The sequence below is a fragment of the Vidua macroura genome, chromosome Z, assembly GCF_024509145.1.
Source record: "Vidua macroura isolate BioBank_ID:100142 chromosome Z, ASM2450914v1, whole genome shotgun sequence".
In the NCBI taxonomy this organism is placed as follows: domain Eukaryota; kingdom Metazoa; phylum Chordata; class Aves; order Passeriformes; family Viduidae; genus Vidua; species Vidua macroura.
In genome coordinates this window covers 33,042,691-33,059,194 of record NC_071611.1, presented here as the reverse complement: position 1 = coordinate 33,059,194, position 16,504 = coordinate 33,042,691, and the positions used below count along the sequence as shown (strand labels likewise).

The following is a 16,504-nucleotide window of genomic DNA, read 5'->3' as shown; positions in this document are numbered from 1 at the left end:
TCACACCTGTGGTGGCATTTCTTTGAAGGTCTCTTCATTTAGAGATCATTTTGACACAGATCTCAGACATCTCTCAGCCTCAGCAGTCAGCTGAGGGATTTAATTTTTTCTTGAAAAATGTTTGCAATAAAAGAAAAATCAGCTTGGCTGCCAATATAATACTGCTACTTAGTTAAATAATACAATGTGGTTATGCATAGCAACTGACAGAAAACCCCCATCCAAACTGATGTGTGGAATGTAGAATTTATCATGCTCTTGCAGATTGTAATGTCGCAGAAATACATATGAATTGATGTTTTGACAGATCTGAGAAGATGGGCTAGGAGGCAACTAAAGCTTCTACTGGTGTAAGAGCCTATTGAAAGAAAACCATAAACAAGTGACATCTAGTGCAGAGAAGAAGTTCATGTTATAAATTAGGATAGTTTAAGTCATCACTTGAAGCAATTAATACTTGTTAGTTTGAACTGTCCCAGTTATTGAGTTTAGCCCAACATTTGCATTAGTAAACTTGTACTATGGAGTTAGAATGTTAAACAAGGGAGTTAGCTAATATGGATTTTATTTGCATATAATTTGGTTGGCACAGTAACACAAGAAAATTTTCAGACCAGCCTGTTGCCTAAAGTAGAGTGTGTCAGTAACAACTGAACTCATTTCCAGTGGCCTCTGTGGTTTGAATTGATGATTTTGATTCAGCTCACAGAAGCCAGAAGTTCACAAAAGCTCACAGAAGCACTGGCCTTTTTAATCTTAAACTCAAGTTAAAGAACAAATAAACTTGTCATTTAGATTTTACTTTGAGAGTTTTCCATTTGGTACAAATGGAGAACATGCCCTCATCACTTTGCTATAGTGAAACTGTAAATACAGCTGTGCATTCTCAAGTGCTCTTCACCCAGCATCTTTTTTGGGGTGAAAATGATGTGCTGAGCTGCTTACCAAAGGGTGGTGCTGAAGAGAGGTTGTGCTGACCACAAGTACCATGTCTGGTGTCCCTTAATGGGTGGTACTACAAGAAAGCAGCATTTTAATTTGGATCAGCTAAGGAATGTGAAACAAAACCATCCATTGTGATGATGAGTGTTATGTGATAGGTTCAGTTAGAATTCACAAAATATGTCAGGAGAGCAGCTGGAATGTGCTTTTTATGGATTAGTTTGTTGAATCTCTTTTCTGTAGTTTGGGAGGGCAGAGTGGTATTGTGACTTCAAACACCCCGTCTATTCTCTTCCATAAGGAGATTATAGAGATGAGAGGACATGGAGTATTAAGGAGACAAAGAGCTAGTCTCAGCTGGCAGCTCTGTGCCTTTCCTAGCCCAGAGAGTAATCACACAAAGTAATTGCCAAGAGAAGGTTCCACTTAATTTTTCTGAAGATACAGGCTGTTCCCAGTCCTTTCTTACCGCTCTGATAAGATTCCCAGTGTCCTGAGTGAACTGTCCATAGCCATGGGTAATGTTGCTTTCCAGTCTGCCAGTGACAGCACTGTGACTACTAAGGCATTTCCCCAGTGGAAGCCTTGCAGCTGAGCTGGCCAAGGTGGCTTTTGATCAAGAATAAGCATAGCCAGTGGTCAGGCTCTGCTGTCAGACTCTGACTCTCTGCACTGTACCCTGATCATTTATCATCTTTATGTTTCAGCCCTTAAATCGCTTCTTGCATTCCTCCACCTGATTGTCATAAATACAGAACACTTAAAGCAAGTTCCTGTAAGGAGGGACTATATAAGCCACATTTTGGAGCTTTAACACAGAGCACTAAAGTTAGCTCCCACCAGCCACAGTTCTAAGAAGCCACTATTGGAAATATATTGTCTAATCTTTCTGCCTTAGTTTCTTTGTATGTGACATTGAGCTAATACTACTTACTAATCTGTAGGGAAGTTTGCAGAAATGGAATGATTACTTTTTGTTAAATGCTTAATTTCATTAGAACATATAAATATATCCTCCAGTTGGCTATGAGATCTCTATGGCTTTTAGTAACCAGTTTCTATCATCATATAAAAGCTGAGAGGAAAGTAAAACTATGAAATCAGACTATCTTCCTGTCTGCCACCTTACCAGAAAACACCAGAAGCATGCAAAAACTAGTACTTGCTTTTTTTTTAAATTGGCATAAAGAACTTATCCTGATTCTTGCTAGTTTTATAGTGTTATTTTTACCTTTGTCTGACATATGCTGATTTTACATTTACAAAAATAACATTGAAAACTAATGTTTTCAATGTAATAATCTGACAGTAAAACTACATTTTATTTGTGAAAAAGAATTTGGAAAAGTATTTATTTCTATTGTGTGTAACAATTGCCTCAGTTAAGAAGGTGCTGTCTGAATTAAGAAGAACTAGTCCAGTAAAGGAGTAATATTGCTGAAAGTCCTTACACATTGATTTTTGCATTTCTGAAGCTAAGTAGTATGAGGTCTGCATCTCAGGAACATTATAGGAGAAGCTTTAGCTGTGCTTTTAAAGTGCCTATAAATGCAGCATTTGATTAACTGTACAGTAGGTATGTATGCAGTAGTGAAAACAATAAAATCCTAAAGTAAATTTATCTGGCATAAAAAAGAACAGAACCCCAACAGAACAGAATGTCATAGAAGGACAATAAGGCCACAAATTGCTCTTCTTGGCATATGCCACTGAGAAGTCATTACATGGAAATTACCATGTGTACTAATTATAATGAACCCTCTTATTGGACATGATTTTGTGCTTCATGAAGAAACCTAAGCAGTGACAAACTGACAGAAGCAGTTTTCCCAAGACATGTCTTAAAATCTACCAAAAAAAAAGGTGGCAAATTTATTTACAGGAAGAAAAGTCTTTTCAAAATATTTAGCTGAGAGAGAAAAACCACAGAGGCAATAACAAACTTCAAGTGGTTTCTGTCTGTAGTTTCTAGGACATTATGGAAAAATGGCTCCAATTAACAATGGGCGGAAAATCTTTATAAGATCACAACATAATGAACTGTGGAAAATACACTAGACACTGTAAGAGGCCAGGTCATAGCACAAAAAATATTTTAGAGTTTCAAATATTAGAATTTACAAAATCATCCAACTCCTTTCTGATAAACTTCCTACACAGGATGTCTCTTGGATCAATTGCTCAAGAGTGAATGAATCTTTAAGAAACTCCAGACCTCTAGATCTGAAAAACTTACATCTCTTGGGTGCTAGGATTGGACAGAAGAGGTAGCAGAGCCTCTCTCTGGATTCACAGAATTATTTAACAATTTGGTTTATATGTTCTTGCTAATAAATCTCTGGTTACTTCTAAGAGTCTACTGCAAGAACTGCTTCAGAAATACTACAAGATTGGTGAATTTTAGAAATCAAATATGCAGTCTTTACAACTGCATTATATAACCACTGTTTCTGGCCAAACCTTACATTTTTTCCTTCCTCAGATTATATTTACTCTCAACTTTTTCTGTGAAGGATACAACTATAGTTGTATCTTTCATATAAGATACAATTATTTAAGTGGAGCCAACATTCATGCACTGTAGGAAGGTCTCCCTTGTCTTCCTTCACAGCCTTCAGTGTGAATGCAAAGCTACTTTCAGCTCAGCTGGCAAGCTGAAAGTATAGCTGAAGTTTGTGGCACTGTATGTGAGAAGGGGATCTGCTTCTCCTGCCTGTTCTACTCTTACCAACTAATCTTCCTGATGTAATCTTGAAAGGAAAGGCTATGACTGTGGGGTCTTTTGTAGTGGCGATGATGGCTAGAGATACACTGGGAGAGCTGGACCAAGCCTTTTCTTAGTGCATTGGTGTATTCAGACTGTTTCAGTCTGCTTCTGTGTGATACAAGGAACTCTACCACATTCTTCTTCCAAAGGATGGAATTCCACATGCTGAGCATAGAAACCTGCGCAGAGATGCAGGAAGGCACATTTGTGTAGAGTTAAATAATACTCTTAGACAGGCATGAACATAGCCCTGACTGCAGGTTCTTCTAGTGTTTGCAGAGCCACAGAAAGTCAAACTGTGATGCCAAGTCCCTAAAGCATGACAATCAGTGAGATGGGAATGGAAACTTAACTACAGAAGGCTGTACAATGTAAGTGAGCAGAGATGCTGGATCAGATGACCCAGTGTTGTCCCTTCCAACCTGACCATTCAGCAATTCTGTGATTGTATGACCTTACCAAGCTCAGTAGCAGCTGCATCAGGCAGGCCCTTGTCAATGTTGGCTGTCTGTGAGGAAAAGTTGGACTTTAGAGTCCTGACAGGCATGGGGTTAATTTTTGTCTCCTCGTCAACCTCTTTACATCAAGTACTCATCTGTGCCCTTGGTCTGAGGTGGCTCCGAGGCTGGACGCTGGACAAACTGGTCTAAACTGCCTCCGTTATAATAGTGAGCTTTTGCATAAATAGGGCCAGCACAGAAAAATCTCAGAATCTAAGGAATTTCCTATGATTCTCTTGAATCCTCAGAAAACCCTATGAAAATAATGAGAAAAAAAATTCCACCTTTAAAATACAAAGGTAAATAATGTATACTTGCAATATTTCTCCTAAATCATTATGAAGATGCTGATGCAGAGGAAGAGGTGTGATGAGCCATGCTGACAGTATGACCACATAAGCTCTTTAAGCCCTCGTATAATTGTTTGAAAAGTTGATACGCTTTTATGTTCTAAAGTGGTAGCTATGATGCTTCTGGTGTTTTGCAGTGGAAAAATACATGGATTGTGCAGACAGTCCTTTGGTGATGGTAGCAGAATGAAGTCTGTTAAATGGTGAGGGAACAGAGATCTCCACCTTTGCCAGTGGTAGAGGTATTTCAAATGCTTTATTAGGAGTGAATTTTAGAGGATATAGCTTCCTCTGTAGGTATTTATACAAGAAAATTAGCCTGCTCATCAGATATTTTGCTCAGCAATAGAACAGCCTTTGAAAGATCATCAAAATAGTGAGTGGCCCTTTGTTATACATGTGAATGTTTTTCTCTGATTTAAATAATGGCCTAAGGCTTATCACCTGCACCGTTTACTAGTAGAGTGGACCAGTCCATTCAGTATGAAATGCAAATGGTCCACTGCAATAAAGGCTGCTTTTAAAAGCATTTTGAAATTATGTTCATAGGAATGGTATAAGGAATTTTGAGCTAGTGAGGAGATACATTATGTTTTGTTCAGAAAATATATCCTTTTTTGCATATATATTTTCTTAGCTCCCTGTGCCAAGCTGAACTCCACAGACACCTGAATACTTCACACTCTGTCAATAAATACTCAGCTAGTGTCAGAGAAGAATGTGCCAGGATTATTTAATCATTAGACAGAGGGGAAAAAAATCTCTGCCATGACCTACTGACCAGACATTTCTTGGCAACTGCTAATCAACAATGTTAGCCTTTTATTGTCTCTCCTGCCATTATCTTCCAGGAAAGGTCTGAGCAAGAGGTCAGAGTAGCTTAAGTGGGTATTGGTTCATTTATTATCTTTCATGCAGTATACTGCAGTCAACAGTCTGCTCTCCATTGAAGGTGAAATACTTCACCTTAATTTGTCATGTTCCTTTATTGTAGAATTTGGCAACCAAATTCAAAAGCTAATACTTTCTGGAGGAAATGTTTCTGAGAATAATTTTTAATGCTTTCTATGAGCATTAATTTTTGAAGTATTTATATTCAGTAAATCACAAACTCCTTCCTTATTGGCAGTCTACAGAAAAAACACATTAGAAAAGTGGCCTGGATCTCAACTCAGATTACCAGCTCCTAAGACTGCCTCTATTCAGGTAAGAACTGTATTCTATGCTTACCTTTGAACAGGCAGTTGGATTTGCATTCCTTTCCTGAAAAAAAATTTCATGGGTGGCAGAACCCCAGAAAAAAAACATTAATTCTGAGAAAAAGATGAGGAAAAAAGGGGTAAATGATAGGAAAAATTCACCTAGCACCTGCCTTCTGTCACACAAATATATTGTGTAGACAGTGGTAACATGCATGGTAACAAGTCACTGCACCTGAAATTCTACATTTTTAAAAGGAATTTAATTTGAAAGACAGTGTTATCTTTGATAAGAAATTGTTCATTATTCAGCTTTGTTCACCCATGCTGCCTTAACAAAACACTGCTGAACAGGAAAACCAGAAATCCGATTGCTTGTTTTCTGGGAATGGAAGTCTCTAGCCTAAGGCATGGGGGAATTTCTCTCCCTTTCTTTCTTGCTGTAACACTGGAAACATTTTAAATTTGTTCAAGCTTCTATGGGAAGCCAACACAGACTGCTCTATCTTCCTCTCCAGCACAGAACAGCAACTGGCAAACAAATGAGTCCTACCACAGCTTTCATGGTTGCCATTAAGCAGCCCAGGACTCCTGGGCATGCAGGTAATGCAAGAAATGAGAGAGATCCACCTCCTCTCTCAAATCCAGCAGTAGCAATGAAGATCCCCTTCTATTCAGGAAAATCTGGAGTTGCATCATGTCTTCAGCCTCTTCTGAGGCATCCCAGTAGATAGCTAAAGGCATGGTTTCCATACCCACTGAAAAGGGCTAATGTGGCAAAGGAGCTACAAATGTTTTACCTCACTAGGATTTCCTTGTTGTGCCATTTGGTCTTCCCTCACTTCCACATGCTGCAGCCATTCCTAAGCAGTTTGTTGAACTAAAGATATTAATCTCCGCCAGAATGGTTACTTTAGGCTTTCATTCTGTGAAGACAAACCTCATTCTTGTTATTGCTAGAGCTGAAGGAATTAGATTTCCCTTTCCTTCTGTGCAATCTGCACCAAAACCATTTTCTTTGTACCAAGTGGTAGTGGCATAAAGTCTGCACCAAAGCTTTAATGCTTCTAGGAAATTACTTATGAACCATTTGTTTATTGTATGAAGCCACACAGACAGGTACAAAGTGGCATAAGTCAGGACAGAGGTTTTGGGACTTGCAATAGGTGGAGTTTCAAGCAGAGAAGCTCAGAGGCTCTGTAGAGCAGAGAGAGCAGCTCAGCAAGTGACCTCATGGAGCAAATACCAGTCTGCTATACTGCAGGAGAAATTCTGGACTTTTCAGTGAGGCTGGCTTGAACAGGACTGGTCAGGTTCAAAGACAGAGCATGCCAGAATTGATTTTTCCTTTAAAAGTGCACACATCTGTCATACAGTGTTTTTTGCATCTAGCTTCAGGGAGTAGATTGTCTGGAAGGTCCAAGTACATGAGCTTTTTAGTCTTATGTTTTTCATCAAGAAGCTAGATGTTTATATGACTTGTTGAATTTGAGCTTTATACCCTGACATTCGTGTGAGATGTTTAAAAATAAAACATTTTTTTTATTTGCATGCAGAAGTTCCCTCTTCCCTGTATTGCATCAGAGCAGCTGTTACTGCTTTTTTATTTCTGGGACTGTCTGTGACAGCCACCAGCCATCCTATTTACAGTCGTTAGTGGAAGGAAATTGGAAACTGCAGATACTGGAACATGATTACCTTCTTCTTCATGTCAGGTTTGTCTTTTACTGTGACACAGCAAAATAAATGTTTGTACAGCTAATAAGACATTTATCTAGAGATAAGCAGAAGCGCCATGTCCTTGTTGATTGAGCTGCTGATGTAGAGCTAATTTTGGACTGGCTTACTAGAAGTGGTGATAGAGAAGTGTGACAAAAGGGGACAACCTCCCCCAGCCCACAGCCCCTCTAAAATCAGAAGTGGAGAAGCCTCTAAAGCAATTGCAGCAAGATTTAGATAAGAACCCTGAAGCAAGCAAAGGCTGGCGTCTTTGTTAGCCTTTAGGAAAGGACAGTCTTGTGCAATATTTAGTTAAAGGCTTATACCACTCATAAAGGTTCTTGACTGAACAGCAGTCTAGTTAAATTTCCTCCAGTTCAGTGATCAAAGTGAAAGAATGCCTAAAAGCTCAGGACTATGCAATCCTTGTTTTATGAAGATAACAGTACACAATTGCATTTTTGTCACTGAGGAGTATGAAGAATTAAATAAGACATAAATCTGTCTGTGAAATGAACAGTTTTGAAGAGTGCGTGCTAAAGGTCTGTCTGTTCCATGAGAATTAGTGTTTCACTGTACTTTTTAAACTTGTTGAATTCACAAAACCCACAAACTTACAATTTAGAAAATGTGTGAAGAACAAAGAGACAAAAGACCTCAACTGCCTTTTGAGTTTATTTTCTCAGTCTTAAAAAGATTTTTTAATGGCACACAGCATCAGAATCAGCACCTTTGCATTTACAAACTACAGAGAAGCCCTGTCAGTTTGTTTCCCTAGTTCCAACTTTAAAATCATGGAGAAAACCTCCCTCTTTGTTCCTTTTTTCTATGAAGGGCTTAACAGCACATTGCTGCAACAAAATCACATTATGAGGGTTCCATTCACAGAATAAATTTACTGCACATTAAATGCTGATTTAGTAATTTCATCATAAATAAAAACTATAACGCAAATGCATATATATATATATATATATACAAACACAGTGCAGCTTTTGTTATGTGCTATCTAATCTTGGTTTATGTTATGCTCCAGATCACAACAGTATCGTTAGTGCAAATTAATGAGATTTAACTGTAAAGTTATCTTTTAACAACCACTTAGACATATTTCAACTAATTTAGGCCACTGTAATGAATTAATTTTCAGCATCTGATTTGGTGAGTGATTTCTCAAGCTCCCCTTCAGCATTAGATTTCTTCTGGTTTGGGATAGCAGGTAGGACACAGCTTGGTTTTAGACGCTCTCCTGACAGACCAGGCAAGAGAGAATAGAGGATCTGACTCTGAGAATGTCCTGGTTTTGGAGATCTGGAGATTAGAGCTGATGGGAGAATAACTGCACTGGTCCGTAGGGACTTAAACTTCTTAGCATCCTGAGATGGTAGCTGAACTAGAGGAAATAGAAAAAAAGAGAAAGTGCACAGAAGGTGAAAAGCATGGCATTTTTACAAATGACTTTGCAACTTCCTTTGAACTGTTGTCTCTTAATGTGTGTACTCAAGCCTGTACTTGAAAAATGTGATCAAAATATTAATAAAAATATTAATAAAATATTAATAAAATTGTTTTTTTGTATTCAGATGAAAATAAGCCTGGCAAGACTTATCTTTATCTGAAGGAAACAACTCCAGTGTTAAGTGATTTACTTTTGATTTAGTGATCAGTAAGTCTTGAAAAGTTCAAAGATCTACTTTTGATAAGCAGAGAACCCACCATTTGTCTGGAGAAGACTTGGTCTGTTTGAGAAATTTTCACAATATATTTTTTTTAATTAGAAATCACAGGCTGAGTGTAACAAAGTGTTCCATGGGAATATATTATTTCTAACAAAAATGCTTTATCACTGAAAGTAAATGCTGATCAAAATCTGAGGAAGATGAATTGGAAGACTATGGGATGTCATGTCTGGGTTTCTCAAGGCACAGTCAATCATAAAGTCAGGTCCACACACACTCTGCTATTCACAGGCCACAAAAGTAGCCCATTACCCTGCAGCACACCAAGACACACCAAAACATCTGAGGGGCACACCTCTTATGTATCTCTGTTGTTGTAAGAAACTGTGGATTTAGATAATCCTTAATTTCCAACTCACACATCAGTGTAACACTGTTTGTGCTTTAAAATGAATACAGTTCTGTATTTTCTTTAAATTGAAATCCTTGGGCTCCTTCATTTAGACTGATTCACTAATTTCCTGATTTTTTAAAAGGAGAATTGAAAACCGTAATTTTAGACCTACTTTTCTGTGCTGTCAATTTATTGTGAATTGCATTAGCTTCTTTTCGTTTTATCTCCATTTTATTAACAAGCTCTTTGTATACAAACAGTTTTGTTTCTTATAGTTTAAGCATACGAAGAGTTCTTTCTGGAGTAACAGCATCTCTGTTTTGGCTACAGGATCTTCTTGCAATTTTTTACATTCACTTTTTTTCTTGGTTGTGTTCTCATTGCATTTGTGATTTCCTTCCATCTGAATATTTGTGATGAATTATCTGAGAGGCTATTAACACTTTCCTCTCAAGTGTTCTAGCTGGAAATTTTGTGCTTCATTTCATTTGCCCCATTGAAAACAGATGTTACCTCTCTAATGTCTGCAGTGGGCCCTCACTGCATATCATTTGTCTATCTATTCATATCTATATAATCTATCTATCCATATCCATATCCATATCATATCCATATCCATATCCATATCCATATCCATATCCATATCCATATCCATATCCATCTATGTCTATGTCTATGTCTATGTCTATGTCTATGTCTATGTCTATGTCTATGTCTATGTCTATGTCTATGTCTGTATCTATCTATTTTAACTATACACATGGTGCAAAAGAGGCTAAAGTTCTTGTCATAATCCCCTGTAGCATGTACCTTATACTAATTTAATAATTGATTTTTTTTTTCAGGAGCAGTACTTTTCTAAAGCTTACCAGGTATGGATTTAGGGCAAAGCAGGTTCTTTATAAAAAGGATTTAGAAACTTGGTAGATTCATTTATTTTTAAGCTAATTTCAATTACTATGCAAGTTGTGATTACCTGAGCAGAAGTGTTTACTACAACTGCCTGGCCTCTGGCAGTGTACTGTAATTCATGGGTCATATTTAAGATTCATTCATGTTTAGAAATTCAGTAAATCACTCCTCCTTTCCATGAAAAGCACTGAAACCATTAATACTTTGCTTTACTTGGTGCTGAATTTGTGTGAATCTGGGAGGGCTATATACAATAAATGAGCCCATTTGTTTTCTGGCACATGGTAGAATGCTTTGAGTTCACTGAAATTTTGGTGTGCATCCAGCAAATGTTGAGAGGCTCACTTCTGTCCCTCTTTGGAACACAGTCATATGTTAATATATTCAAAGTTCACATCTTTGAAAGTAAACATCTTTGAAAGTAAAGTACATAAAGCTTTATGTACTTTATTTACATCATTAATAGCCTTAAATTATGGACTTAAGTAGGCCAAAACCACTGTAGCTTAACTTCACCCCCACAACAAAGCAGCCATCACAAACTCATGCTTATTCAAAGAATCCAAACATCAGTGCTTTCCACATTGTCCCACATATTGTGCTCAGTTTAGGATATTCAATTCAGAGTTTCAGGACTGGTACATGGATGGCTCTGAAACAATGCATATAATGACTAGTATTGGTACATGCATTGAAACACATGAGCCTGGACCCAGAACTGGGATCTGTGGGAGGCAGAGCCCTTAAGGCCCCGGGGAGCTACATACAACAAAAGCACCCTTAATGATTCATACACAGAGGGCAGAGTCAGCCACCAAAGACCTGAACAGTAGAGCTACTGGTTCAGGAAACCTTTTCCACTCAGTAGAAACTCTGGAGTGGCTGCTATTACAAACTGCAGAGGCAAAAATAAGGCTGTCAGAAAGGCATTGCCCAAGAAGTATGGAGTCCAGCAGAAGAATGGGACTCTTTGCAAGCAGTGGACCACAGTGGCCTTCTGCAGTGATGTGGGTGCTTTGTGGAATGCTTTGTTGTTAACTTGGGTAAGAAGATATGTCAAATCATGATGAATAATGGCAAAAAACAACCACAGATGTCCAGAAAATATTGTTAAATGACCTGTAGAAATAGATTCTAAGATTTGTAAAAAATTTGTTGTTGCGGTTTTTTTTTCCAGCAATTAAAAATGTCACCTTTTTGTGCATCAGAGACATTTTGTCTCCTCTGTTTCTAGAAACATCAGAAACCTTCTTAACTACATGAAGAAGTGAGAGCAGCAGAGAGTTCTCTAGAAGTCCCATATTTGTTTGAAAAATTATTCTGGCATTTTGTGAGGAGTGTGACAGTCTGTTTTCCAGGGGTTGTTGGAAGCATTGCATGATGAGATAGAAAGAGTGCATGGGTGATGAAACAGCAGCATGCAGAATAGGAGATGCATAAGGCTGTGCTGAGGCTACTCAAGAAGTCATGTGAGGGATCTCTGGCCCTGGGAATATCTGAAGTGTGAGAATTTATTGTTTAAAATCACTCAAGTACTCTTACCAGGCTTATGTTTCATTCCTATTTTCCTCTTTCTAATGTGTATTTTAAAACATTTTTACCAAGAGATTTAATAATTTCTTCCTTCTTTTTTTCATTGCCCTTCCTTTTTTGGAGGAGATACTTCTTCTTTTTGTCAATCTCTGAGTAGTTTCAGTTCTCATTCTAGTTTTTGCTTATTGTTCCAGCTTCTTGGTAGTGTTTTGGTTTTTTTTTCTTTTTTCCTTAGCGCATTTTTAACATACATCTTGTGTATTAAAAATATTAGAGAAAACACAAATATTTATACTCAATCTTTGTTGCTGGAGCACTTTGCCTGGACAAAGGCTATTTTCAAAAGGGTAATACTTTTAGGGCTGGATGGAGGATGAGGGCTGGATGGAGGATGAGTGAAATCTCATACTGAGATGGGACTCTGAAACAGTTATTTAGAAAGCTTCAGGAGCAGATATGTCATTTGTGTTAACAAAAAATACAGTCTATTTTGCAAATAATTTTGCTTTTCTCTTACTGGCTTGAACTAATGTTCAAGCAGTAATGGCACCTGGATAAATGTGCTGTGTTGGTTAATTAAACCATGATTCTTAATTGTGACAATTCTATCTTATTTGTAAAACAGTTTTTGGCATGATACTAGAATTAAATTCTTGACCATTTGTATGAATTAATGTGAGAACAACAACTATTATGAAAGAATTTTTTATGAATTTTGCTTACAACTATGATTTAACTAGAAGACACAAAGAACATGAGTAGAAAGCTTAAAAAATAGAACACTTGGACCTAGGGTTTTAAAAGCAATTAAAAGCAATGAAATTATTTTCTTCCTTCTGAGCAGACAGAAGATACCACCTCAGTAATTCAAACACCTTTTCTTCTTCCTGTCTCATGTAGAAAACAGCAGCAGCGCAGGATTCTGTATATCCCCGCCCAATCTGATGGTCCCTCTAAGGCTGCCTCTGCCTCATTTTTAGTAATATTGTCATCACTGCAGAATTACTTCTGACGTTCAGATTATAAGTGGCAGGGAATCTTAAATTTAGGTCTGAATGCTTTTGGACCTGGCTGATCTGCAGATGACAGTCAGTAAACTGTAAATCCTCATCCAGTATACAATGGAGATTTGTGCTTTGTGGAGCACAAAAATGGGGACACTGCTGAGAGTAGGGCTGATGTCTGTGTATGAAGAAAACTCCAGTTGCTGGCTTGATCCAGCCTGGAACAATCACAGTCTTGACACTCTGCTGGGACTCTGGGAGTGGGGTGAAGCTCTCTGGCTCTTTGGGACCACTGCTTCCCCAAGCTGAACATGAGCCAGCAATGTGCCCATGCAGAAATACAGCAAACAGCATCCGGGGTTGCACCAGGAAGAGCATTGCCAGCAGATTGTGACAGGTGATTCTTCCCATCTATTCAGCTTGGGTGAGACACATCTGGAGTTCTCAGTCCAGTTCTGAGGCTCCTGGTACAAAAGGGAGGAGGATATACTGAAACAAATCCAATGGAGGGCAATGGAGATGACTCATGGAGTATCAGCCTTAAAGGGGAGACTGACAGTGCTGGGACTGTTCAGCCTCAAGAAGAGAAGGCAGCTCAAAGGAAGTTGTCAATATGTATAAATGTTTGAGGAGTAATGGAGAAGGAGACGGACTCTTCACAGTGGAGTCCTGCAGAGGGAAAAGAATCAATAGCCACAAATAAATACTAAGAAACTTTTTCCTCTGAGGGTAGTCAAACACTGAAAAAGATGGCCCAGAGATAGTATTTTCTTTCCATTTCTCCATTCACAGAGATATTTAAAACAAAACTGGTGTAATCCTAGGCAATGTGCTATAGGTGACTTCTCTGTGAACATGAGGGTGGACAGACAGTCTCCAAAGGTGTCTTCCTACCGCAGCCATTCTATGATGCTGTGGAAAACAAACATGAAACCTCTCTCAAGCTGTCAGATGCTAGGGATGGAGGCACGCAATATGATACAGTAACTGACACTTGTCTGTACTTACTTTTGTGAGCTCTGTGGTTGGGTATTGGAGCTAGGCTGTTCTGTACAGGAATAACATTTTTCATTTTGTGTTGGTCTATGGACATCTGTCGAAAACTTCTACCTGTGAAAGAAAAAATTATTATGGAAATAATCATAACTAGTGTGGTGCACTGTGCATTTCTGGCTTCCAGAAAAGAAAAGAAAACTTACTTAGTATTTCTCAGAAATACGTAATAACAAGAAACCACTGACTGAAAAAAAAGGTGTTGCTTAGTTCACTTTACACTATAAAAAGGACTGATTGATTTAGTACAACCTTCACATATACCCTTATTGCTTCCTTTTGTATAATATAGCTTTAGGTCTTAAAATGGGCACAGTTTATTAGCTAGGTCTCTGTAAGAATCTTTGGACTCTAAATCTGTAAAAATTATTCAAATGATTTGATTTCAAAATTGAAACTTTAGTTTGCAAAATATCCTAGTAGGGTCTCAGCCTTTGTAAGTATTAAAACAAAAACAGAGTTCAACTGCTGGTTGGAAAAGGACATTGAAAACTATTAGCAGTAAAGATGAGCTTTGAGAGGGTATTGTTGCAGATGAAAGCATATCACTGATAGAAGGCTATACTGATCCTTATTAAACTATGTTTATAGCATTTTCACCAAGAATAGTATACACTGAAAAAGGAAAGGTTAATTGGTTAATTCTGGCATGTCACTGGTTAAGGTTAAATTTAACTTAGGTCTAATACTATTAAAAAAGACAGTATGTTAGATGATGTAATGCATTTCATCACATAAAGGACACGTCTAATACTGAAAAAAGTAGAAACTCAAGCACCAACTCAACATTTGCACCACATCTTTTTCCTGAGCTGATCATATTCTGTGATGCTTGAGTCCCTCAAATTATTTTTCTTGTTATCACGAAATCTGTGATGAGCCATGTAAATGAGATGTCTTGACAAGCAGCTGCTCATCCAGCATGGCTTTGCAACATAGCTCATTGAAGAGCAGGCATATGCTCTGTCAGCACACAGAGACAAGGGGAGACATGGGGTGGATGTAGCAGGACATCCTAAGCAGGAGGAAGAGATGGAATGATATTAATTGCCTTTGTGGCTTTGCAGCTGGTACTTGAAAATACCTATGTGTTGTTGGGCTGTGCAAGATAAAGCTGTAGAACAATACTTTTCTAGAAGTTTTCTAAAGGTGTACAGAAGTAACTGTCACGGCTAGCTGTAACTATGTTGCTGACTAAACAGATTCTGTGTGAAAGGAGCTACTGTGTTGGTCAGGCAAACCACCATGTTACAGTGCAGCCTTCAGCTCAGCATGTAGCAAGGTTCTGTCTAAAAGCCTCAACAGTCGATAGACATTGGGTCAGTCTGCTGGATCCTGTGGTTAAGCTGATGTGTTTGAGCTAAAGCATGAAGAATCTTCTATGGGTGAGCTCTGCTTAACAGAAACAGAGTTCAGTTTGGTTTTCCTGTGTTTTACTCTTTAATATCTCTAGTGTCTAGTTGGTAAATTTCTTCAATAGACCTTGCATCCACTTTGCACAAAGGACTAAATATATCAATTCCAATATAGCAGAGAATCGTTTGTTGCTCTCATTAAAGCAATTCAAGTTATATTGGTTATATTGGTTTCTGTGATGCTTATGCTGAGAACTAACGACTTATTGTGTATGTACCATTTATGGCTTTGATGACAAATGGTACAAATAATGGTACAATGGTTCATAAATGGTACAAATGGTATAAAACATAATCATATTTACAAGGATGATATGAATGCTTGGAAAAGAATCCTTGTCAAGTTCTGGCATCAAGTGGAACTTTTCTTCTACTTTTCCTTTCTATCTCTTTCACATAACATCTGGAAAAATAGTTTTTCTCTCTTTGAGACATCATCTTTGCTATCCCCAAAAGCACTTTTATGATTGCCATTATTTTTGAATAAATGGAAAGAAAGCAATTTCATTCTTATAAAATGCAGGACTGGTTGTTTTTTTTTTTTTTTTATTTTCCCTTGCATTTAGGAAGGTGAACCACATAGTAGTGAATTTTGTGTAAAAGTTGTTAATGTTATGCTGACTATCTCAAAGTAAATTGGTTCTTAAATTTGAGAAAGCGACAGCCACACTGATCAGCTTTGTTCTGCTTTCCTAGCCAAAAAATGCTTCCTATTGAACTATACCATACTGCTTATACCATCACACACTTAATAATAGCCTGTTTTTCACCTACTCAAGCAAACAGAAGGTACTGTAATAAAACCTGTAATACAGTATCATCTTACATCTGGCAATTTAGTAACCCAAAAGATGAGTGGGTGATAGGCATCTCAGAGCTGTCTTATACTTGAGACAGACTTCTGTTACCTTGGAATTTCTCTACTTCCACTATTTTTCCCTGTAGAACGTAGACAGCAGTACATTTTGCAAAAAGAGATGATTGCAAAGCTCTTAAGTAAATGCTTCAGACTTTTTGATGCTAGCTCAGTACTGTGG

At 37.8% G+C, this 16,504-nt stretch overlaps 1 protein-coding gene across 1 annotated transcript in view; it reads right to left on the bottom strand.

Annotated features, from left to right (window-relative positions):
- Positions 1-8,134: 8,134 nt before the first annotated feature.
- The window catches only part of ANKRD55 (ankyrin repeat domain 55), a 47,625-nt gene continuing 39,255 nt past the window's right edge, over positions 8,135-16,504 (bottom strand). The window contains exons 10-11 of the mRNA XM_054002563.1: positions 14,008-14,109; positions 8,135-8,870 (exon numbers count right to left, since the gene is read on the bottom strand). Coding sequence (XP_053858538.1) covers positions 8,617-8,870; positions 14,008-14,109 — 356 coding nt within the window. The 3' untranslated portion in view covers positions 8,135-8,616. The remainder of the gene's footprint in view (positions 8,871-14,007; positions 14,110-16,504) is intronic.